The 26265-nt window shown below is 40.8% G+C and overlaps 1 protein-coding gene and 1 long non-coding RNA gene across 5 annotated transcripts in view; one reads left to right on the plus strand and one right to left on the minus strand.

Moving 5' to 3' along the window:
- LOC119745480 (WD repeat-containing protein 81-like) overlaps positions 1–17773 on the plus strand; it is a 37751-nt gene extending 19978 nt beyond the window's left edge. For all 4 annotated transcript variants that reach the window (XM_038221849.1, XM_038221848.1, XM_038221847.1 and 1 more), the window contains exons 13-27: positions 753–872; positions 1986–2229; positions 4732–4908; positions 6028–6151; positions 7578–7693; positions 8711–8761; positions 9280–9448; positions 11335–11402; positions 12427–12483; positions 13087–13310; positions 13475–13664; positions 14025–14164; positions 14930–15026; positions 15711–15811; positions 17570–17773. In XM_038221849.1, the coding sequence (XP_038077777.1) occupies positions 753–872; positions 1986–2229; positions 4732–4908; positions 6028–6151; positions 7578–7693; positions 8711–8761; positions 9280–9448; positions 11335–11402; positions 12427–12483; positions 13087–13310; positions 13475–13664; positions 14025–14164; positions 14930–15026; positions 15711–15811; positions 17570–17698 (2007 nt within the window). In that variant the 3' untranslated portion in view covers positions 17699–17773. The remainder of the gene's footprint in view (positions 1–752; positions 873–1985; positions 2230–4731; positions 4909–6027; positions 6152–7577; positions 7694–8710; positions 8762–9279; positions 9449–11334; positions 11403–12426; positions 12484–13086; positions 13311–13474; positions 13665–14024; positions 14165–14929; positions 15027–15710; positions 15812–17569) is intronic.
- A 5173-nt stretch (positions 17774–22946) lies between these two features.
- On the minus strand, positions 22947–25775 carry LOC119746348. Its single transcript, XR_005273733.1, has 3 exons — positions 25542–25775; positions 24335–24412; positions 22947–23828 (listed from the first exon to the last, which is right to left on the minus strand). It is a non-coding gene; the product is annotated as an uncharacterized LOC119746348 (long non-coding RNA).
- Between the last annotated feature and the right edge of the window lie 490 nt (positions 25776–26265).

Raw genomic sequence — 26265 nt, forward strand, 5'->3', positions numbered from 1 at the left:
GTAAAAAAAATTTCACAAAATGTCATTTTTTTTCAATCATAAGTCAATGAAAAGTCGATGGAAATGGCACGTTAAAATCATCGCGAACGTAGTTTTAATCTCTTCACTAGTCGTTATTGGAGTTTTTCAAAGGTAGAGACACAGGCCATAACACTGATCGGAACTTTCTCCGGCTGGACAAAAGGTTAAAACATTGACAGGTGACATGGAAAAATGATATGCAATGGTACCACCGCACCGTACCGTCCGCTAGCATATGGCCGGTTGGGAACGGGTATAGCCTCGTGAACGATCCAGTGGATAAAATCATTATGTTGTGCGATTTTCGGAGGTTTCAGATTTAGTTGTACAAAATGCAATGCTTTAAAAATCATGATGATTATCTTGAAGATAGTGAAGAGAGCATTAGCGAAACATTTCACTGGCATTTGTTGGAAGAGAAAGACGATAATGCCTGATTTTTCCCCACATACGAATGCAAGTGGAGTAGTGGAGTTGTGTGGTTGAATCATGGACATGATTGAAGCACCATGAATCGAACCCACAACTTGCGAAATTCCCTGCAGACCACAAGTTCAGTGCTCCAGACCACAAGGCTACGGCACTCCACGAAGTTGAGCCCTGGTTGCCCAGCAAAACTGCCAAAGACTTGCCTTGAAGCTCACTCTACAAATTGCCTTTGGCAGAAATGGTGTATTCACCTGATGATGATGATGATGATGGTGCATTGTTTGTTTCATTTCATTCTACAGGTGTCTTCAGTAAGGCACAAAGTGAACCCTAAGGCGGAAGCAGGTCTGGTTGCCTGCATCGCACTACTCAGACATCTCCTACAATTCCTGACAGACACACAGCTCATGGACAAGCTCACAGTCAGTACAAACGTCTCCCCATCTCTATCCAAGAGTGCACATTCCTATTCTTTCACGTTGAGCACATGTGGCCACCAAAATGGGGTGTTGCCATGTTTTGATTACTTAAATGCTCACTCCGATATCACACGAAAACTTACTGTGTGCGCATGATATGGATTCAGCCATCGGCGACTGCAGTACAGGTTTTTATAGACCTGTATATGTTAGTGGGGAGTATAAGGCGTAGTGGTTAGGGTTTGTGACTCATGATCAGAGGGTCCGGGGTTCGAATCCAGCTGCTAGTCACATGTTGTGTCCTTGGGCAAGCCACTTCATCCCCACTTGCCCCTCTCCACCCAGGAGTATAAATGGGTACCGGCATTAGCTGGGAAGTAACCTGGGATGGACTAGCATCCCATCCAGGGGGAGTAGAAATATTCTCAGTCGTTTCTTGCTACTGAAACCGGAGATAAACGCCGGCCTGATGAGCCACATTGGCTCGCGACAGACATTACTTACTTTTTATTATATATGTTAGTGATCTCCGTGCTTGTCAGTTTCTACTACTCAACAAATTGGAAAGACAGCCAATATATGGCTAGATCAGTGTTGCAGTCGAGTCTGTATCAAAAGTCCGGTCAAAAGTAGATCACAAGTCCGACACAAGTCCAGTCACAAGTAACAGGGGATGAACAATAACAAAGGAAAAGCTTTTGTCATGATTTATTTGAATAGTTTTCGACTTGACTTGAGACTGGAGAACTTGTGATGGACTTGTAAGGACTTGTGATGGACTTTACTACAGCACAGTACACGCCCGGGCCCAATTTCACGGCGCTGCTTAACAGTTTAATAGCAGAAAAGTCGTGCTTTTTTCTTGGAGATTTCTGTTGTTACGTCACTAAGTTAAGCAAATTTTCCCTCTGAAGTAAGGGTGCCTTTTGTTGTGCTTATGCTAACGGTCTAGACAGAGGCTCTGTTAGCAGAAAATCGTGTGCTCAGCAGTGCCGTGAAATTGGGCCCTGGATATAGCAGGTTCAATATTTTGTTCATGTAAATTTCTTCGTTCAGTTATTCATCAATATGCAATTTGATGCTTCATACTTACCTGGATGTATTTTTGATTTACAGTTTATATTCAGGAAAATCCTGCAGCCCTTAGTCAACGTGGTCCAGTCCTGTCAGCTGAGCTTCCCCAGCAGTGGCCAGGCGAGGGCGGTCATCTGCTACAAGCTGGTGGACGTCATGACTGCCGTGGGGCTACGCATCGGCCGGGAGATGGCCAGAGAACACATGACCAGCACGCTGCAGCACTTCTTCGTCTGCTTCGAGTTGGTCCACGGTGACGGGCAGCAGGGTGCTAAACTGTCTCAGGGTAAGCTAAACTGATGGAGTTGACAGTCAAGTCATTAAAAGTCAATCACAAGTCAATCACAAATAGATTACAAGTCAATCACAAGTCAGTCACAAGTCAATCACAAGTCAATCACAAGACGATCACAAGTCAGTCACAAGTCAGTCACAAGTCAATCACAGGTCAATCACAAGTCAAGTCCTCAAAAGTCAATCACAAGTCAATCATAAATCAATCACAATTCGATCATTAGTCAATCACAAGTCAATCACAAGTCGATCACAAGTCGATCACAAGTCGATCACAAGTCAATCACAAGTCAGTCACAAGTCAGTCACAAGCCGATCACAAGTCAATCACAAGTCAATCACTGGTCAATCACGAGTCAATCACAAGTCAATCACAAGTCAATCACAAGTCAATCACAAGTCAATCACAAGGCAATCACAAGGCAATCACAAGTCAGTCACAAGTCAATCACAAGTTGATCACAAGTCTTTCAGTCTTTCCAGTGTTACAGGAATGCTCTTGTCATTGTTCATCCACTGTGACTTGTGAGCTTACTTGTGATTTAAGTTGTGATTGATGTGTGATTTAATTTGTGATTGACTTACGATGGACTTGACAACAAGCCTGCTTCTCAAAATATCTGTGTCGAAGAAAACATGCCAACCATTTAAATTAGAAAAAAGGAGAAAAAAATATAGCACAATAAAAAGGGGAAGGTTTCTTGAGGTGTTCTTTATCTTGCATAATATGATCTTGGTTCACAAAGGCTTAAGAAAGAATCAAAGGCAATCAAAACTCTTTAACATGCATTAAAAAAACCCATGTTGTTTTGTCATTTTTCAACCTTTGAAGCAGTTTCATCCGTGTCTAGATGTGGACAATGCACCATAAACCTTTCAAGTATTTGTAATGGTCCATCACAAAACCTGACACTTGGACCGTTTCTTTTGGAAAACTGGTATTTTTGGGGCTCTTTGGAAAGGACATTGAATAAGCTTTCAAATGGTGTATCAGTGTTCTCCAACATGTAGAACGAACCTGGCGCCCCGCCATGCTTTCTGCGGCGCCCGCCATGTTTAAGAAGTCCCCGCCAAGCTTTAAAATCCTGCCGCCAGGTTTAATTTTTTTGACTCTACAGTGTACATTTACAACTAAAATAATTGATTTCAGTTGTTTTTCCACACATTAACAATGTATTTCGATGTCATCCCAGCCCGATCGGGGTTGTCTTAAAATCTCGCTGAATCAATCACACGCACGGCCGGCCGTGCAAACACCAGCGATTCCCCGGCCCCATGCACCGTACGTACTATACTATTACCTACGCGCGATGTACACACACTGACAACTGAATCCCCAGTTCCGGAGTGTGCCGATACTTCAAGTAGCGACAACCCCGCCGCAAAAATATATATCTGTATTAGTTCACACACACACCAGCAGGAGTACGTACGGCAGATCTTACGTGCAGCCAACCGACTTTCTTTTTCTCAGTGCTTGCACGCGCGGTACACAATATAATACGCATTGATGTTTTTGTACGAGGCAAACGAGCTCGAGGCCAAAACACGCGTGCACATGGTGTTCCGATCATGCCGATTGTCAAAAGTTATAAATGGCGACCGTGTATGGGCCCGGTTCCCTAAGAGAACAAAATCCACTTTTAATTTATTTGACTTACCAAACTAGTTGGCGACATTTAAGAACATACAGGTAGGTCATAAATAGAGGGAAATTTGGGGGGAAAATGACGATGACAACGACAAAACGCAACATGAAAATAAAGATGACGATCGCACGGCACCGGCACCACCCATAAAATTGCGTTAAAAAAACGTAAGTTGTATCCCATTTTGTTTTTCAAAATTACAAAAAGGTGTCATTTGATCTGAGAGAAGTCTGCTTTAGGTTGAAAAGGAAATTTTTGAATGCTAAAAAAATCGGGGGAACTGGCCTGGAGAAACGCCTCAGATTGCACCACAGAGCATCTAGAATCCAAAATTTTCCCGGGGCCCTTAAGCGGGCCCCGGACCCCACGCCGTAAGGGATTCGCGCTCCGCGCTCGCAGGAGTCCCCGCCGACCCCAGCGCCAACCTTTAATTTTCAAAGTTGGAGAACACTGGTGTATATATAAAAGATGGGAATCAACAAAATCTGACGTGACAGTATTTTCAGTTCCCAATTTTCAGGCCGTGGAAAGTTAAGGAGATCAAGAAGTTAGTCATAAAGGTTTCCCAAATGAACTCCTTAGCCATGTTAGCAATGCACATTTCTAACAAAGTATTCAGAACAAAATTTTGGAGAATGTATTGACCACTTGTCCTAATTCCTAATTTATTTACACAAAATTCATCAGTGTTCTATGTATCAGGGCTGTATCTCAAAAAATGGCTGTGCGACTTTAGACTGGTTTTGTGTTGGAGGGTCACATTTATACTTGAGCCGTCTATTTACAAGTCTTAACAATGTTTCCTATCTAAAACACAAACCAATGTTTTCTTCGTGCCTAAATAGACGCTGAACGAAGATACAGCCATCAGTTCTCTCGCAGCACCGACAGCGAAGATATGTACTGCGAAATCAAAGTGGACTCTCAGACCAACCAGTACAAGATCGGCACCCCCACCAAGCTGGAATATCTGCGGGGCGAGGCGACCCGTTCCCCACCTCCTCTCTCCACTCGCTTGTCTGGTATGTCGGCCAATGAGAATCTAAGAAATTTGAATTGATCAGCTGCGCAATGAGCTCACGATTGATTTCACAAAACATGGCGTAGCTGCGCAACGTTTTAAATAATCAAAACATCTTGGACGAGGATAATAACCGCATTTGTAACGGCTGTTTGTGTATGTTCATTCGCTCATGTGAAACAGTTGTTGAATCACCTCCGCCCGCCATTTTGAAGATAGTTTTGTCCAACTTTGTTTTGGAATCGCGCACCAACTCTAAAAACTGTCTCACGAGTAAAATAGCAATTAATTTACTTCGAACACAAAGCTGTGAGTGTCTTGTATCAACCTTGATAAGTTGTGCATAACAGGCTTCACGACTATCATGATTTGCTGGTGCAATAGGTCATTTTCAGTCGCTATGCCACAACTGACGCTGCCTAAAATGATTGCATAAGTTACACCATAATTTGGTGCGCAAGTCGCGGCCAAAAGCACTATGAAACCTTCGTGAAATTGTCTTAACTAAAATGTTGCGCAGCGTGCAATTTTGCATAATTTACGCAATAAATGGTGGCGCAAGTGGACTTATGCCATTGCGTAAAGTTTTGTGAAATTGGCTGCTAGGACATAATGACATCATGCTTTCTTTACAAGGGTGCTTTCCTATGGGAGCCAGGCAGGAAGCTTTCTACTGGGTTTGTGCCCTTCCCTGACGTATTTTAATAATAATAATGTGGTGCTTATATAGCTCTTTATAGCAAAGGTCTCAAAGCGCTTAACAATTATTACCCCTGTTCATCAGGCCATGAGACCAGTTTCTGCAGCAGCTCGAGATCAGCGCATCCTGGTCTCTACCTTCAGAGGTACCCATTTAAACTCCTGGGTGGAGAGAGGCAATTGTAGGAAAGTGTCTTGCCCAAGAACACAAGCACCATGTTCCCTGTCGGGGTTCGAACCCAGGTACCACGGCACGGGAGTCCAACACCGCAATCGTTGGACCACAGCACTTGTTATTGTTCATCCCTGTTACTTGTGACCTGATTGTGCCAGGACTTGTGATTTACTTTTGAGACTGGACTTGTGATGGACTTGACTACGACACTGTGAACCCTTGTGTGTCTGCTCCTCTCCTCTGCAGACAACCTTGATGCCCTTGAGGATGTTCACAGCGTGGACCCGGAGATCATGAGTGAATTGAGGGAGGCCTTCAGTCCAGAGATGGCCAACACAGCTTACATTCCACTCTGTCGTCTCATTGGAAGGTATCTTGGCAAAAATCCAAAAATTGTTTTCACTCGTTGTACAAGTTGTGGCTTGCTGGGCACTAAAGATGCTATTTTCGAGTTTCACCTCGAAATAGATTTGTTTATATTTGAATTTCTATTTTTTTTAGTAAGGCCCCCCCAAAAAGTCTCCGGTTTCTGGTATGCGCGCGCGTCGCCGTAGCCATGCGCGTCAGCAAAATGAAAAAGGTTTTTTTTCAATGAAAGATGATGTCTCAAAACCGCCAAACTCACTGGTTTGACTGGAATCCTGCTGCTGCACAATTTTAACGTGCTTTTGGATGGGGTTATGATCGAGAAGAAGCTTTATGTGGCTTCTCTGGACTCCCATATATTTGCACTAAGTTTAGTCGGGCACCATTTGCAGTCGTCAGCCGACATTTGAAGCAAAAAAAATCAGGTAAAAAAAAAAAAGCCGCGTCGCCGCACCACTTTTTGGGCAAGCTCCATACCAGAAACCGGAGACTTTTTTTTTTGGCCTAATATGAAAGTTATTCACTTTTGAATGAGACATTGAATTTGAAAAAAACAATCCACCGACGTTTAGTTACTGAATTACTGCTTCACAATATTCAAATTATTGGCTGCCAGACAATAACTCGGCTCTTGAAGGGCAGGTTATTAGTGCACAAAATGAAAGCCTTTTTTCAGAGGGTTGCAGATGCCCAAACAAAACGTACAAATTGAAGACTCGTTAGGAGGAAAAAAATCCATTTTTTGAAGAGCATGGGGTATGTAATTTGTACTGGAATAGCTTTGTTTCAAAAACTAAGGTTGTATCTGAATAGTAATACATGTGTTTATGGGAAGTGGCATTTTGGGAGGCATTTACTTGTTGAGCGCCACAGTCCACTGGTTATACTGTGCAACTCAAGTGCAATAGTGGCTGGGTTAACCAATGGTTTGTGTTCTCAGGCAAGCCACTTTACTGCAATTGACTCTCTCCAATCAGGATATTAAATGGCACTGGTGAGGGAATTTTAATTTTTTTTGTAAATATTTTTTCTGGCAATGAAACCAAGGATTCCTCAAAAGTGTCCTAGGCACTGTAGCTCGCAAGACTGAAGAAACCTGTAGAGAGGAGACAATAAGAAGAAATCACAGTTTTAGAGGTGGGAGGAAAACTCCAGACTAATAATCTGGGGAAAACCCACGGAATCAAGTAGGGACTGAAAACCCAATCCACATGTGGACCAGGCAGGAATCGAACCCGGGCCACAGCAGTGGAAGGCGAGGACTGTATTAACCACTGCGCCAACCTGACTCCCCATGGTATGTGTACCGACCAGATTGCACTGATCGCGAACTGCATCATAGCCTGATGATCAGGGTTAATTATTATGCTGCGCTTCGAGACATTGACATAAAGCACTAGTAAGTACCATTTTTTAAAATCATTTGTTAGCATCCATATGGAGCGTATTCTCTACAACCATGACCTCATCTGGAAACTGAGCAGTCAGCACGAGAAAATGTTAGCAGCTCAGAGAGCCGTTGCTGGGGCAGGACAAAGTGAGACGGGTAAGTGACACCTGTGGTGTAAGGAGAAAGAAAAATGATCTCAGAGACGTGGATGAATCAATTAATTTTTGCCGGATCCAGGGGGCCGGCACTGTGTACTCTTTGTTATGAGCTGGGCAGTACTACAGGGTGAGTCAAAAAAAGCGGAACCCAAACCCCCAAAAATATATTTCATATTTAAAAAAATATGTAGCACCAAAAAGAACAATGACTGGAAAGCCAATTTCATAAACTAGTTTTATATGAAAAAGTTACTGAAATTGCTCAATCAGTTCAAAGAATATCACCATTTAAAGGCAATGACCCTAAAACCTGTCTCGTCCAAAAAAAGAATTTATTGTGTGTTCTGACTGCTTGTAGCAACACAGAAAATGACACAGAATACTTGTTTCAACAACTGCCAACAGCCGTAGTACACAATATCTTTATTAACATCCCTTCTTAGGCAAACAATATAATTTAAAATATCACCTTAAAAAAAAAAAAAAACAGGCCTTCAAAAGGACTTTGTCTAATATTTGTAACTTTTAAAATGAGGTTTTATCGCTGGTGATGTTTGAAGACAATTGTGACGACGATTCTTAAAATTGCAGTTTTGGATGAGAGAGGTTTTAGGGTCATTGCGTTTAAACGGTGATATGCTCTGAACGAATTTAGGAATCTCAATATTTTTTCATATAAAAGTAGTTTATGAAATTGGCTTTCCAGTCATTATCATGTTTGGTGCTACATATTTTTTTAAATATGAAATATATTTTTTGGGGGTTTGGGTTCCGCTTTTTTTGACTCACCCTGTGTCATTAAGGATTACCCCATAACACAATCAGTGGGCTAATTTCAGCCTGTTGTCTAGACCAGATGCTTGAAAAGACTTCCAGTGAAAAGCCTCTCTGAAACACTTGAATGTAACTTTGTATCGAACAAAAATATAATGCGAGCTGTCTTCTTAGAACCGTGGTTAATACTTGCCCTTGTGCAATGAGTTTTTAGAAAACAAAAATTCCATTGTTCTTTCAGGAGAGGCAGAGCAGAGCCAGACATCTTGGTTTGTGGATATTGGTGCTCTAGGTAAGATTTTTTTTTTCTAATTATAAAATTGGACATAGAAATTGAATGGAGCGGGGTTTGAACCTGTGACCTCAGATAAAAAGTGTACCAGTGCTCTACCAACTGCTCTATCCAGCCCTAGGTTAGAAGTTCTCCAGTTTGTCAAAGTGTTTGAGATGCGATCAAGCTTAATGAGTCGTTTGTCGACCATGGTCAATTTTTTTTTACAGATTTGAAAAGAGCACAATCTCAGCATTATTGCTGTGAATACTGCATACTGATACCATCTTTAGTTAAAAAATTGTGGAAGTTGGAACAGCAAGAGATGTGATGAAGTGATGTGATGAAATGGTACTATTTTGGCCTGAATCTCCAAATGAAAATTCCCGACAAACGACTCATTTAGCTTGATCGCATCACATTTGTTCAAGATTTGTTTTCTCACAATCTTCACAAGTGTATCTAAAAAAATGTTGCCGGATCCAGTAAGAGGATTCTTGTATTGTCCAAAGACTTGAAATGGCTTTTGTTTTTTACAGACCACAATGACGATCCCTTGCATGTTGGCAGTACACTGAACGCCCAGGTTGTCGGTAACCGCATTGACATTGCCACATACAGCAGCGACTCGGACAGCGCGAATGAGGAATCTAGCGCTAATCCGGTCAGACCTACTAGGCCTCTCAGGAACAAACGTCAAAATCCAAGGTAACAGTTTGGCATTTCAAAAGAAAAAGAAGAATTCCCTGAATTGAAGAAAACTTGCAATTGCTAAACAACAGCCTAGTATACTCTCTGTACCTACCTCAGGTTTTCAAGTATTATAAGCTTGCATCAAAATTGTTGCCTGAAATCTGTGAATTGTTCACCGAAAAATGTAATCTGGGATATTATTAGATGAATTACTTCATGTCATGTGAAAGCATTAACATGTTTAAAGGTAATTGTACAACATTAGCAAACATTAAAATGAAACTGCCAAATTATTATGAAATACCTTACTTGACTGTAAGTGAACAGAAGTCTTAAGCATCCTGTGAAATCGTTGCGCCTGGAATGCTGTCATTTTAAAGAAAAATTGAAATGTTGTATAAATATTTTTGCTGGAAAATACAGGCTTTTTTTGTTTTCAAATACTGCCCCTAATTGATCAAATTTAGTTAGTCCACATTTTGTTTACAATCGGTTACATATCTGTGAATGGGCGCAAGCTGGCTAAGTCTGGTTCCCTGGCCTGACAATTCCCTGATGTCTATAAATGTGTCCTTTCATCTGAAGTGTCAGGTCAGGGAACCAGACACCAAGAACAGGTTTCCTTAGTTTGTGTGTAAATGTGTTGCTTTACGATAGAGGACAGACACACAAAGGGAGAACAAAAGATCCTTTCAGTCCTCGAGCGTTGGGTCTTTTGTTGAAAACGGTCCTTGATCGTACAGTTATGTGCTTAAAGTCTATGGGAGAGTGTTATATTACAGGGACAAAGGGAAACGCAAAGCATTGTCCTCGGGCGTATAGAAACAAAGGAATGAGGATTAGGGACAAACAAAGGAATGAGGATTAGGGACAATGGAGTACCGAAGTGTGACGTCATTTAGAACCAGAAAGTGCAAACGAATGGAGTAGGCGCGCATGTTGGTTCACGGGCTAAATCACATGCTAATATCTTTCACATACATTTTGTGCGCGTGAGGTATTCACTTTGGTACTCCATAGTGGGTCCACGATTGCCTGTGTTTACAAAGATGTGTGTGTGATCTTATACACCGTGCCCTCTGGAGACATGCACACAATAGGGAACAAAAGATTGTATACGTCTCCACAGGGCAATTTCTATACATGAATACCTCTCCACAAGGTTTTCACGAAAAAGATATATGCATTTTACTCAAAAACTTAGAATTTCCAAGATATGTTGATTTGTCGCAAATGGTAGAGTTTTAGAAAAGGGATGTTAAGTCTGGATTTCAGCCAAGAAAATTAATTCTGGTTAAAATAAGAGCATGTTGAAACTGTACTTTCAAACTCGAAAACTTTAGTACACGAGAACAAAGATATGTCTCCACAAGGATACAAATTTCAGTATGTGTGTGTGAGTTTGTTTCTGCATTCAATAGGGGACGTTGAACAAGAGGACAATAGGGTCCCCAATTCCCGAAGGTCCCCAATTTACAATCGTGTACAAAACATACGGGAGGTCTTCCTAAAAAGTTAGTGTACAAACAAAAGAGGGACAATAGAGGGTCCCCGATTGCAGGCAAATACACACTTGGGTGGGGGTGTTTGTGTGTATGTTTTTCTGGCATCCACGATCACAAAACTTTAAATGGCGCAGAGGAATGATGTATTTGCTATGAAATGCTAACCCCCAAATTGTTCATTTCTGAAAATTACTGCAAAAGCGAATGCTGTATATTACCTTTAAACATCAGAAATTTAGGCAAATGAAAAGCATTGAATGAACAAATGAACATTTCGGCTGTTTGTCTTATGAAATTGGCTTTGTTGTTTGGCTAGGCACCCATGGTATTTTAGTTAATTATTTCTCCACATGCCAAATTTCTCTTCACGTTCATAAATTATATTTTTTTCCCTAGCTTGAAGATGGGAAAGAGTAAACGACAGTTGAAAGGAGGATGGTTGTCCTACTGGGAAAGCTACAACGGTAAGACCATTGATTTTATGAATCTCAATGGCCCGGGTTCGATTCCTGCCCTGGACAACATGTGGATTGGGTTTTCAGTCCCTACCTGATTCTGTGGGTCTCTCTTTTTTCTCAGACTGTAATTTCTCTGTTGCCTTCTCTCTACAGGTTTCTTCTGCTTGCAAGCTACAGTGCCTAGGGTGCTTTTGAGGAATCCTTGGTTTTATTTAATACCAGAGATAAATAATAAGAAATGAGAAATTATAATAAATTCTTTAAGATGTGTTCCTCTCCCACCCTATTTTTTTTTTTTTTGGGGGGGGGGGTGTTTCTTTTTGAATGATTTGTCAGTCTTCATGGGCCTGTTCTCTCACAAATGAAATAATCTTCCACAATCTGTTTCTGGATAATGTCTGCCATTAAACTTTTTTTGGAGCTATGGTAGATAGAATAGGATGGTTCTATTTGGAATTGGTATACTCTTTTGTATTTACCCAAATTTACCGGAACCAAAGAGCGCCCTTCTATTGTGTCTGCCATTCCCCAAGAAAGACCCCATATAAGTTTAGCACACAGTGGCCCCACTTTATGCAACGGAGACATTCTCTACAACAAAGGCCGGATTCAGAACATAAATTTTTGGGTAGCCAAAATTTTGTTCGAGGCCAAAATATGTTTTGTTCCCCGAAAAAGTGGGTCCACAGATTTTCCGCCCCAAATATGAAAAGCAAGGAGGGGCAATAGGACTCTCTATGGATGCCATGCATTATGGCGCAATGTTAATGCTGTATGCAGTGGCTGCCTTTTTTGCGATGTCACTAAAAAAGAAAGAACAAATCGGATTCGTTCTTTGGGGGCCATGGCCCCTGTTGCCCCCCTCCCTCTGCCCTTGTCAACAACATACATGTATCAGTCAATTTAAAGTGTACCCTGTGGACACAGCACAGTGAGAATTAGAGATAACTTATTGGCCTGAATTTGCAAGAGATCCATATCCGCCATTCAAGCGATTTAATTTACACACGTGTTCATTTCTTCTCAACAGAAAACTCACCCGACTCCATGCTGACTTTCAACCAGATCAAGTTGCAGACATTTGTTGGTAAGACATTCATTACAATTTTCAACACTGCTTGATTGCGTAAAATACACAGATGCAGTTCTCCTACAGAGATGGCCGTCTTTGAGAGAGACCTTTTGTGGTACCCACTGCTACTTCAGATTCGAACCAGCCAGCCGATCCCGGCAAGCTGGGTGGTCCAGTGGTAAGACATCTGTACCAGTAAGCAGGAGGTTGTAGGTTTGAGTCCCACCCGCGTGATTTACTCACTTTCACTCGGGGGTTTAACACACTGAGTAAACAATGTTTATACATCGGAAAAGGGCGAAACGTAATACTGAATTTACATCACCCCGATACAAATTCCATCTTATGAATAATTTTGGCTCTCTAATCGGATTTGTCTCTGGATGAACTCACAAGAGCTCCAGTTGGGAAGACAAACGGCGTTTGCGCACCAGTTTACACACGTATGTCATAAAGTGCACCTCTAAATATATTCTGAATGTACATACAACCTGAAGCGTGAGCGTCAGGCATTGTCGTCAATGCATTCAAGATTCTCTCCCAGTGTTTTGCCTAAAACTGTTCTCTTTGTAACTTGCGCATAGATTCTTTGTCAAAGCCCTACGTTCTTATTCACAGGTCACTCAGGGGGCATCAAAGCATTGTACGTCATGGACAACGAGAACACCTTTATGAGTGCCAGCAAAGACAAGACGGTGAAAATCTGGTCTCTCCGTAACCACGGCGATGGGTCCAGCAAATCCTTCTGTCGTTACACGTACCCGAATCACCGGAAGAGCGTCTTTGCTGTGACGTATCTGGAGTCGCAGCGGCTGGTCGCGTCTTGTGATGGAAGCATTCATGTGAGTTAATACACGGTACACCTAAATATTTTAGATTCCGGAGTGCTGAACTTTTTAGCCGGAATGCTGAACTTTTTAGCCGGAATGCTGAACTTTTGATTGTTTGAACCCACCAATTACAATCTACCTACAAACAAATTCAGATTGTTCTGTTCTTATTTCAGTTGTGGGACCCTTTCACCGGTTCGCTCGTTCGTCGCTACGACTTAACCAAGTTTGTGCCCAACCTTCTTGTCCGCATGCCACCCCCGAGCCCCGTTCTGGTTGTAGCCACCACCGAATCCACCGTCAGGCTCATAGATACGCGGAGCAGCGTCGTGCAACAGGAACTTAAAGTGGCCTCTGGAACCTTGGGTAAGACTTCAGGGGTGCGTTTTGGCGGTCATAACCAAGAATTGGTTCGATGGTTTCTCTTTGGTTAATTGTTTTGGGAATTTGAGTACTACATGATCATGCATAATTCTAATCCAATTAAAATTGCCGAAGAAATTCACAGACAAGAAACCACCGAACCAATTCTTGGTTATGACCGCCAAAACGCACCCCTGTTCATGTCCCCAAACCTTACCTTTATCGACAACTTTTGACATTTTAAATTGCCCGCAGCGAAGACTGCCCGGAGTTGTAGACCTTTTGCAAATTCCCCACATGAAAACTTGGTGTTATGTTTACAGATTTGTGTTTGCATTTGTTCCTGTTCTTTCTTTTTGTTAGGGTTAATACGCTGTCTAGCAGTCAGTCCAGGCAGCAGCACCTTGGGTGTAGGTCTTTCCTCTGGTGTTCTCTCCATGGTAGATATGGGCTCTGGCCTGCTATTGGGTGGATGGCGCGCTCATGATGGAGAGGTGATGCAGGTAAAGGTGGATTTCTAATCACAAGTCAGTCACGAGTCAATGACGAGTCAATCACAAGTCAATCACAAGTCAATTACTAGTTGATCAGAAGTCACATCTTTGGTTAAACTTGAGTCTATCACAAGTCGATCACAAGTCGATCACAAGTCAATCAAAAGTCAACCACAAGTCAACCACAAGTCAACCACAAGTCAACCACAAGTCAACCACAAATCAACCAAAAGTCAACCACAAGTCAATCACAAGTCAAGCAAAAGTCAATAACCACAAGTCAATCACATGTCAAATCACAATCCAATCAGAAGTCAATCACAAGTCAACCAACAGTCAACCACAAGTCAACCACAAGTGAATCACAAGTCAACCACAAGTCAGTCACAAGTCCATCACAAGTCAACCACAAGTTAATCACAAGTCAATCACAAGTCAATCACAATTCAGTCACAAGTTAGTTACTAGTTGATCAGAAGTCAGATCTTTAGTTAAACCTAAGTCTATCACAAGTCAACCACAAGTCAACCACAAGTCAACCACAAGTCAATCACATGTCAAATCACAATCCAATCAGAAGTCAATCACAAGTCAACCAGAAGTCGAACACAAGTCAACCAAAAGTCAATCACAATTCAATCACAAGTCCATCACAAGTCAATCACAAGTCGATCAGAAGTCAGATCTTTAGTTAATCGTAAACCATATCACAAGTCAATCACCATTTAAAAGAAAGAAATCAAAACATCTGGTCCTATCTCCATGAATTTGCAGATTAAAGCTTGCAGCGGAAACCGGTTCCTGACCTCGTCTGTGGATCACTCCATGGCATTATGGAGGGAGGACGGCACCAGGTTCTGCACATTCAGAGGTAAAATTTAAGATGTACTCTCCAAATTCAAATTGTATTTTCCAAACAAATTTAGACCTTTGAGTTTTTTTATTTTAACCAAAAACCAAAAAGAAGCCCGCTAGAATATGTTCAATTACATCTTCTTGAGATCTACTGCAAAGCTCGAGTTGGTAATTGTGTCATTGACAAAATGCAAATATTGGTCATTTTTTAGGCTTGCAGCTGGGAAGCAACTAGATAAAAGAGGAAGTGCAAAGCTTTACCAGCCATATGGTTGCGAAGGCGAAGCTTGGCCTGTTGATAAGCAAAGTTAATCCGATTACGTACTTAGACACTATAACAGAGTAGTGAAATTCATGCACCCCAAAAAACATGGCCTTTTGAACATTGTGTTTCTCAGAAATTTATGCCCAGTATGATTAATTATAAAGAAGAAGAAATTCTAAACTTCATGTCAGTGAAAACCGCCGTCATCGATGCCGAAACGTCAATACTGGTTACTGGTAAAGCTGACCTTCAAGTTGAGAAGAAATCGTTCGAAAACTTTTTCCAATTTCAACGAAAAGTAATGAACATATCACAACGATTTTTGGCACATTTTTAGCCTACTTGGATCATTGTATGGAAAATAAACCCTGAAAGTTGCTTGCATGGTTTTAAAACACATTTCAAATGTGCCTTTTGTGCTTATTCCCCCCATAGGAGCAACAGAGCCAGTACACTGCATGTGTGTTTGCAATGGACAAATTGTGTCAGCAACAACGTCCAATAGGATCGGACTGCACACCTCATTGGACCAACAGGTTGGTTCAACCCTCTAATCATTTTTTTGACAGTAAAGCTTCAGTCCATCATTTGCAGCTATCCAAAAAGTAACTGACGTATTTATTGGTGAAAAACATACTTGGTTGAAAAATAATAAGGGGTAAGTAAGCTGAGCTGAAACTTCATCAGGTTAGTTGTTGGAAATTTCCATTAGTAGTAGCGCACGCAAGCTTTGGCACGACACGCGTGCGCGGTTGCTATTATTTGTCGGATCGGTGCGCGACATCACGTAGCTGCAATCGGCTCAGTGAGAACGTGTCTCGGACGCTGAATTCAGGCCTAATTCAAAACATGATTCAGCAACTTTGATTTGAAATCGAGATCCTAGAATGTTGTTTTTATTGAAATGTATAGCTGAAGCTGAGCTGAAAGTTCATCAGGTTAGTTGTTCAGCACCCTTCTTTAGATTTTGAGCATTTTTGTTGCTTCAAACGAACAAAATGCACAAATTACAAATGATGGACTGTACCTCTAAAAAAAACCACCAAATTCTTACAAATACAAAACATGTGCATGTGTCTAGAAGTAAACAAGGTAACGCTTTTTGTGTCGTGAGCAAAAATAAGGGAATAATAGTATGACTGTTGGAGCAGTTACTATTAAATATCTGGTTTAAAAACAGAAGCCTGTTCACTGATAATTTTTTTTTTCATTAAGGTGATAATAGTATGCTGGAAAAGTTTCAAATGTGATGTTTAAAGGTAGAGTAGATCATTTGCAGCTATCCAAAAAGTAACTGATGAAATTGTTGTTGGAAAGCTTACTTGGTTGGAAGAGAGTAATGACACTACATACCCTGTGAAACTATGTCTTCTGGCGTGCTGTCATTTTGAAGAAAACAATAAAAGGCGGCCATTTCCAAAGATACGTCAAGTGACGCATATTTGGAAATTTCCGTTAGTAGTTGGTTTGTAGTTTGGTGATTCCGTGAATGGGTGCGCGCAAGCATTGACATGAGGCACACACCTGCGTGGTTGCTAGTGTTCGTCGGTTCAGTGCGTGACATTGCAAAGCTGCAATCAGTTGAATGAGAACGTGTCCCGGATGCTGATTTCGGGCACAATACGAAACAGGTTAGTTGTTGAGCACCCGTCTTTATATTTTGAGCCCTTTTGTTGCCTCAAAAAAAAAAAAATGCACAAATGACAAATGATCTACCCTACCTTGAAAACCAATTTGGGGTCTGGTCACTCATAATGGCCTGAGCCGGGGCTGTTATCGGTGACGAGACCCCTGGCCGGTTTTAGAAATCACGTTCAAAACTGTTCAACTACATGTACATGTACACTATTATTCCTATTCATAGATTCCTTGTTGGGTCAAGAGTCAAAACAAGTCGGAAATTGACAAATTTGCAACAATTTTGCTCAACCATTTTACTTCATGTTTTGTGAAATACTCTTCTGGCCATCATGGTACATGGTTCGCAGACGTGGTACAACACATCTCCTTATATGGAGATTGGTGCGCATGCAATGCATACTGCGAATGTGGTGCAGAACGCAGTGGCTGTCAGCGTTGTTTTACCGGCGGTTTAAACCCATGCACGTATTGGGCTTTTGACCAATAGGAATGTTCAAACCATCCTAGGTATTTATGAACGTCCAATAATGGTGAACAGAATCCTTCAGGTGGTGGGATAGACCTGCTTTTCTTGACCCTTTCTTGCCCTCTCCAATTTTTGGTAGTCAATATTGTGTGTGTTTGAGTGCTTGCCTACGTTGTTTCAATTGCAGGCCTCGTTCTCGAGTCACCGTGTTCGCTCGGACTTGGCTAAAGGGATGATAACAACGCTGGACGTCATGCCACTTAACCGACTGTTCCTACTGGGATCTGACAACGGCGCCATCACCTTGCTTGCTTAAAATGTGGAGGCTAGCCAAGACTAGAGTTGTAATCATGTTGATAACAAGTCAATAACCAAGTCAAGAGACAAGTCAATAACAAGTCAATCACAGGTTAATCACAAGTCAGTCACAAGTCAATCACGATTCAATCACAAGTCAGTCACAAGTCAATCACAAGTCAACCACAAGTCAGTCACAAGTCAGTCACAAGTCAGTCACGATTCAGTCACAAGTCAGTCACAAGTCAGTCACAAGTCAATCACAAGTCAGTCACAAGTCAATCACAAGTCAGTCACAAGTCAGTCACAAGTCAGTCACAAGTCAATCACAGGTCAATTACAATTCATTAACAAGTCAGTCACAAGTCAATCACAAGTCAACCACAAGTCAGTCACAAGTCAATCACAAGTCAACCACAATTCAGTCACAAGTCAATCACAAGTCAACGACAAGTCAGTCACAAGTCTATCACAAGTCAACCACAAGTCAGTCACAAGTCAATCACATTATTGATGGCCACGTGAGGCGATTTGTGCAGTACCAGACAAGACAAAACAAGACAAGACAACTCATCCACAAGTCACTCACAAGTCAATCACAAGTCAGTCACAAGTTAGTCACAAGTCAGATGAGCAAGTTATAACTGCCAAAACATACCCGAGACACTCTCCTCCATTTCACTACAATTCATATTTTGTCCTCTCAGTACAAAAACTGTAAAATTGCCAAATGTGTCAAAATTTTGATTTTGTGTATTTTTAGACATTTTTTTTCACCAAATAATCTTTCATAGAAATTTATCTGAAAAAGTACCGCATTAAAGATTGGACAAATGTGATGTGGTCTATAAAAGTGAGCTTTTACTTATCTCAGATAGCGTGTATTTAATGGAGATTATCTTAGTCTGTTGAACATGACATGTCAAAAAAACGTATGCCAATTCCAGCATCATTACTAATGCTACATATCTAGGATATGACATTCAGGGATCATTAAGACAGAATATGTCAAATTCTTATAACAAATTCTTTGTTTCGGTTATAAATAAAAATGTACATATTAATGAACACAGCTGTTACATAATATTATGCAAAAGCTTTAGTGCTGTAGCTGTTTAATTATTATGCAAGCATTTTATCAACTCAATGTAAGGTTTGTTAAAGATGTACTCTCCGTGCTTTCCTACAGACTTGAGTTTTGTCTGGACATGTTTCCAACTTTTATATTCTATTTTTACCCCCCCCCCCTCCCCAGCATCTGCAACCCTCTGAAAAAGGGCTTTTACTTTTGAGTCGGTTTTGTGCGCTCTGAAACATATCTGCCTTGTGAGTAGACTGGTTTCCGGTCCCTACATTGTTCTGATAGGGGCGGGAACTAGTCTTCCGTGCAGGGTGCAGACCAGTAAATCAACTGTCATAGACCCGTGATAACTACGCCCACTTTCTAAAATTAGGGGAAATACAACCCTCCAAGGTGTTTGAGACACACATGAAATCAAAGCTTATTTCACCATCTTTTATTTTCTGTTCATTTTTTTGGGGGGTCAACCAATTACTTTGGGGGAAAAATTTACATCCAAAGAATCACCCCTAAATATAGTTTTGAAGCCCATCGCCATTTTGAAAAAACGATGCCTATGCTCCATTGCAAAATAGAGCTTTTTTAGGGCTCAATTTCATCCAGATTTCACAGGAACACAAAGCTCGCAGTTGTATCCATGCATCCAACCGTGTTCTTTTACAAACCGTCAAGTTCATGGCTCACAAAATTCTCTGACAGCAGAAAATTGCGGGCATGCAAATCGTGATCTGGACTGCGTAGGCAATTTTGGGCCTATTTACTGGCCTACACCCCGCAAGAATGGAAATATTGTTAGTCATCCAATAATTAAAAATGTGTAAAGTAATAAGCCTCTGTACTAATGACGTCACACTTTGTTTACATGTGCACTTGTCTATGGAGGCAGTGGGGGCCCACGGTCCACTGAGACTTAATTAAGTCATGGTGTAGTTCGATGGTGTGTGTAAGTTCATATCCCACCGCTTGCCACCAGTGTAACGTCTCTGTTGGGTGGGAGACATTATCGTTGTCACGCCCCAACTATCGCATCGGTCCCAACTATAGTTGGGACTGTCCCAACTATAGTGCGGCAGTTGGGTCGGCCCAACTATAGTTAGGACTGGAGTTGCGCCGGATGCTTCATGCTTGATAGATCTTGTTGGATGTTCCTCGGCGCTGGCACCGTGTATTCGTCGTGCATGCATATCCGCAAGGCTGGCCGGTCACGTGGTACTGCCTAGTTGGATGAGTTGTCCAGCTGCTGGGTTTTATTATCCAGCAACATTTTGCAAAATTCAAAGATTGCCATGGCCGGCCAACTATAGATGGGCCCCACCCATAGCTAATGTCAAAGGTCCCAAGTCGGACATGTAAGCAGAGCTGTAGGGAATGTTTTATAATCGTACATCAATGTAAACTATAGTTGGGACTGCCAAATAAAAATATTGCGGTGGCCCAACTACAGATGGTCCCCACCCATAGATCATTTCATTGGTCCCCAGTAAAGGCAGATTGTAGGGAATGTTTTATAATCGTACAACAATGTACACTATAGTTGGGACCGCAAAATAAAAAGATTGGGGTGGCCCAACTATAGATTCGCCCCATAAATAGCTAATTTTAGTGGTCCCCAGTAAAGTCAGACGTGTATCAGAGCTGTAGGGAACGTTTTATGGTTGTACATCAATGTAAACTATAGTTGGGACACCGCAAAATAAAAAGATCGGAGTGGCCCAACTATAGATGAGCCAGCCCAACAATGGAACTTACAGTTGGGACCGTCCCAACTATAGTTGGGACAGGCCCAACTATAGTTGGGCCAGCCCAACTGTGGAACTACAGTTGGGACAGGCCCAACTATAGTTGGGACAGGCCCAACTATAGTTGGGACCGATGCGATAGTTGGGGCGTGACATCAATAAAGAGTCAGATACGATACAATATCTTACACACACTATTCTCTACTGTTTTATTCAGGAATATTTACATCTCAATAGAGGGGGCACTATATGGTGGGGGTCAGATCCCAGACCATCAATGTTACATGATACGTGTAGGAGCTCTGCCTAGGTCAGAGCCCAGTTCACCAATAACCAAAACTGCTATTTCTACGTGCTTTATATAGAGAATTGGGTGCGAGTCTTAGCCAATGGACTGGATTCTGGTAGTCATGAATAATGCATACGTGTACAAAGGCATGGGGAAAGTTCTCTATGAGAGATTTGTACACCGGCTGACGGCACAACGTTCTCAACAATGAACAGCATGGGTTCCGCAAAGGTCGATCGTGTGAAACCCAACTCACCCTGACCGTAAACGACCTTGCTAAAATCCTAGATAACCAAGGGCAAGCCGATGTAATCATCATGGATTTCATCAAAGCGTTTGACCTAGTTCCACATCAGAGATTATTGTCAAAGCTGAAACATGTTTGGATCTCTGGCTCTCTACTCCACTGGATCAACAGTTTCCTTACAAAAAGATCTCAACAAGTAGTCCTAGAGGGCAGTTCATCTAGTTCAATAGCTGTGACATCAGGAGTGCCCCAGGGCACAGTTCTTGGACCGCTACTCTTCATCTTGTATCTCAACGACCTTCCGGAAGGAATCTCATCTCAAGTGAGACTTCTGGCAGATGACTGCATATTATACCGTGAAGTCCAAACTCCAGAAGACAACAAGAAACTACAAAACGACATTGATACCCTTTTGTAACTGGGAGTCTAAGTGGCAGATGCGATTTAACGTCACCAAATGTTACGCCCTGCACATGACCCACAAAAGGAAACCTCTTCTGTCATCTGAATAAATCCCCGTCATCTGATTGGTGAATTGTAGGTCACGTGACATATTATTCGGTATAATGTACGATGCGACCATTGATCTGTGTATATGGAGATCAATGGATGCGACCATGCTTTATACCCATGCGTTATACCGTTTCACTTTGCGCTTGTTCCATGACGCGGTATTTGCGTGCAAAATGCATGCTGGTGTGCGCGTTCAGCGTAGCGCGTATTGTTCCAAAGAGCCAGCGCTACAGAGTTGGGTTAAAACATTTTCGTGAAGGGGTAGTTCAACATCTTTAAAATCAAAATTTTTTTAAATTGTAGTTTATAATTTACCAATCAAATGACGAGAATTTATTCAGGTGTTGTATAAAACAAATAAAGAATGTTTTACGTTCGTGCGATGGAAAGAATAATTTCATTCGGTGACAGATTGAATGTTCTATTCCACTCGGCTTCGCCTCGTGGAATAGAACATTCAATCTGTCACCTCATGAAATTATTCTTACCATCGCACTCACAAACATTCGTTATTTGTATATTATACAACACCTGAATAAATTCCCGTCATCTGATTGGTGGATCGTTGATCACATGTCATTGATTAATTCGTACCAACGCACGGCGCGCGCGTGCATGGCGCGCAGCGCACAGTGCAATGGAAGTTCTATTGCACTATGAATGGAAGTTCTTTTGCACTGTGTCACTGCTGCTGGCTGGTGGTGGCGCTGTTTTAAATCTAGATAAATTGAATGTGATTGTTCTCAACCTGTTGAACAGTTTGCATTAATATAAATATGATGAACTTGTCGAACTTTTAAACAGTTTTTAACCTGAAAAAAATTGGCTATTAAAAGTCAACCAATCAGATGACAAGTATTTTTTCAGGTGTTATATAAAACAAATAATGAATGTTTCACGTTCGTGCAATGGAAAGAACCGAATGAAATTATTCGCCTCGTGGAATGGAACATTTCATCTGTCACCGAATGAAATTATTCTTACCATTGCACTCACAAACATTCATTATTTGTATATTATCTTCAAGCAAACTTGTATCCTCGATCCAAGAAATACATTTAGAATATAACCTTCCATTTGCCTATTAAAGCATATAACTTATTGCTTCAGTCTACAATCATTGGACATTTCATAACTTGAAAAACTTTTTTTCTTGCATATCTTGCTTCTCGAAATTGAAAATAAAAAAATTGTCCGTGTATCATCCATGGATTATAACTATTATTTCAGTTTTCATTGCTTTTGACACTCTAAACTTATTTAGTGCTTACAAGATTATGTCGGTACATGATAAAGAATCATTTATTAGTAATTAATACCTCCTTTATTCATAAAAAACAATAAGTAAATTTTCTGTTTAGGGAAAACAAAAAAGCAACTGTTTAAAAATATGTGTATATAGCCGACAAATAAATACTTCTTTAATATATGAACACATTATTTACAAAATATCTGAGCAAACATTGTATTGTGTGTTCGAGGGCTTAGGAGAAAAAATGCACATACATTGTATTGACGTGGATGGGAATCACGTCTTTGGATCTTCATAATAAATGGGTGTCTTGTGTATGTTCTTCCAGTCAAAAATTATTTATAAATTTATTATAAGGTGTTGAAATATCAGAAAATCAAATTGACTCGAACATAAATTTGGCTCAACTTGACCACAAACTGTGACTCAACTCGGCCTTCTTGACTTAATGACTCAACTCAACAGGAGTAACTTTCTGATAAGGACTCAACTGGACTCAAGTCACAAAACTCAGTCTAATGAAATGTGTCCAGTTAGTTGTTTTTAGTGCATGAAAATGAATTTTAGTCAATGCAATCTCTTAATTGTAAACTGAAAGAGTCAAAGTTTAAGAAGCCTGTGAGTAAAACTTTATAAAAAGAAATAGGCATTCCAGCAGCAAAGTACGTGTGAGGATAAACCCCAAAGCTTGAAAAGATCATAAAGGAATTTCATCCAGGCTTGCACAAGAAAAGGCAACTCACACAGCCACTTCAAATGCCGCGGCTAGCCTGAGCCAGGATTTGGTCAGTGTTGGGGTTGGAGGGCAGGGGAAGGCACCATCTTGTTTTTAGGGGACACCAAGGGTGGACCCAAGAACATTTTCCCCTAAATTTCAGGCCACTGCAAGTGCTGCAAATTCGAAAAGCAGGGCGGGGGGAGGGGGGGGGGGGGGGCTGGACCTCTTTTGACTCTTGACCGCTTTCTTTTTCACCGGTGAGGGCTTCGTTTCCTTGAACACCTCCAATAGATGAGATGTCTCTTGAAATCTGCAAAAATAAAAAAAGAGGAAATGGGTGATATTTCTCAGGGATTAAAGGAATATGACTATGTTTTACAATGCAATTGTGGGAAAAGAATAATTTACTGACAATTTGTTGTGAACATTCACCTCGGTTCAGAGACTGTTTTCTGGATGGCTTCTATTAGAACCTCCACTTGGATCATCTGATATTAATTTTGAATTGTAATAACTTTAACATTTTGTCAGACCATTTAAGCTACACAACTGCACACACTTGGGGTGCAATGCAAACATGCTCTATTTGACCTTTCAAGTGACTTTGTTCATGGAGCGCCTTGTACTACAAAATATCACAAGTGATCTTGCTTCAAATGGAATGCCTTTCATACAAAGAGAAAACAATGATTACTACAGATCTCTTTAAGCTTTTCAGTTTATCCTCACAGTTTTCTGCTGGAATGCCAATTTCTTTTTGAATTGTAGTTTTCACACCGGCTTCTTTACTTTGACTCTTTCAGTCTGCCTTCATACCTTGCCATTATTTTGATCAGTTGTCATGGTTCACCATCCCATCATTCATGTGTGGTAGCAGACGACGTGGTTGTTATCCTGAAATTGAGGAAATTACAAGCAGTGCAAGGGTCATAAAATCACATTGACTAAAACTCACTTTCAAGCACTAAAACAACCAACTGGACACATTTTTTTAAACTGAATGTATATAGATAATTATGGACCACATGTCATGTATCATAAATGGTAAGATAAAAAAATTCTAAATTATGCAATTTCTAAGCAGAATATTAAATGTCAGTTGACTATCAGTTATTTTCCAACCATTTATCCTATTTAGAGATATTGACAATTAAGAAAATCAATTCATAAAGAGTCAAATCGCTTTAAATTTAAAATGCAAGTATCTGTAGCACAAGGTACTATTGCGGGTGACAGAGCACCTTCTGATTAAGAGAGAGTCTACTTAGATTTCCTGTGGAAAAAAAACTACTGTTGATTATGAAAACTTGAAAAGGTCCAACGTGATTGATGTTCTAATGTGACATATATTTGGATTCTTTGGGTTTTTTGTAAAAACCAGTGTTGTAGTACTCCTACTCGGTACTCGTACTCGAGTACTTCTCGAGTACTTTTTTAAGTGTACTTGTACTTGAACTGCATGGTACTCGCATGTCAAAGTACTCGTACTCGAAATGACGGTACTCGTACTCGGGCAGCAAAGTGCTCGTACTCGACATGTCGAAATTGTACTCGATCATCAAAGTACTCGTACTCGAATAGCGGCCTTATCTTATCGATACTTACAGTTTGAAATGGTGGATTGGCTGCGTTTGTGGAGTAATCAAAGTTTCATGATTTTCCTGTGCGCGTCCGGACAAACACATTGAACAGCAACCCGTGAGTAGGTCTGTATTGCCCTATGGCCGTATTTGGAAATAGAAGTACTCGTTCTCGTACTCGGAAGTACTCATACTCGTACTCGTACAAGTACAAATACAAGTGCTCGGAGACCTGTACTTGTACTCGGAAGTTCAAGTACTCATACTCGGCAACGCAAGTACTCGGCAGTACTCGGTACTCGGAAAAAAAGTACTCGACTACAACACTCGTAAAAATGTATTTCACGTCATGTGGTAAAATATTTGCTTGTTTTGGGGCAAAAATGACCCAAAATACAAAGATGTACCTTTTTTCAAAAAAATGAAGATTAATCAGTGTTTACCTGAAGCAGCTCTTCATGATGTTTCATAAAACAAGTTTCGCACACTGAATCTGAAAGAAAACAAAGCAATAAAACAAGAAACATTTAGAGCTCTACTTTTCAACGGTAATTGGAATAGCATAGCTGACTATTCAGTATTTGCCCAGGCTGTCAACAGGAAAACATTAGGCCTATTGTCAGATGCCACATTTTGTTGACAGTAACTTTTTTGTTGACATCAGTTCATTGTTTCCATCCTAGGTTAAAGCAAATGACCAGTTATTGTAAATTATTTATTGCAAAACACTCGTGTGGCATGCACATGTTGGACTCCTGTTGAGTTGAGTCATTAAGTCAAGAAGGCCGAGTTGAGTCACAGTTTGTGGTCAAGTTGAGCCTAATTTATGTTCGAGTCAATTTGATTTTCTGATATTTCAACACCTTATAATAATTTATAAATAATTTTTGACTGGAAGAACATACACAAGACACCCATTTATTATGAAGATCCAAAGACGTGAGTCCCATCCATGTCAATACAATGTATGTGCATTTTTTTCTCCTAAGCCCTCGAACACACAATACAATGTTTGCTCAGATATTTTGTAAATAATGTGTTCATATATTAAAGAAGTATTTATTTGTCGGCTATATACACATATCTTTAAACAGTTGCTTTTTTGTTTTCCCTGAACAGAAAATTTACTTATTGTTTTTTTTATGAATAAAGGAGGTATTAATGACT

This window comes from Patiria miniata, unplaced genomic scaffold, assembly GCF_015706575.1.
Source record: "Patiria miniata isolate m_02_andy unplaced genomic scaffold, ASM1570657v1 HiC_scaffold_7, whole genome shotgun sequence".
Lineage (NCBI taxonomy): Eukaryota > Metazoa > Echinodermata > Asteroidea > Valvatida > Asterinidae > Patiria > Patiria miniata.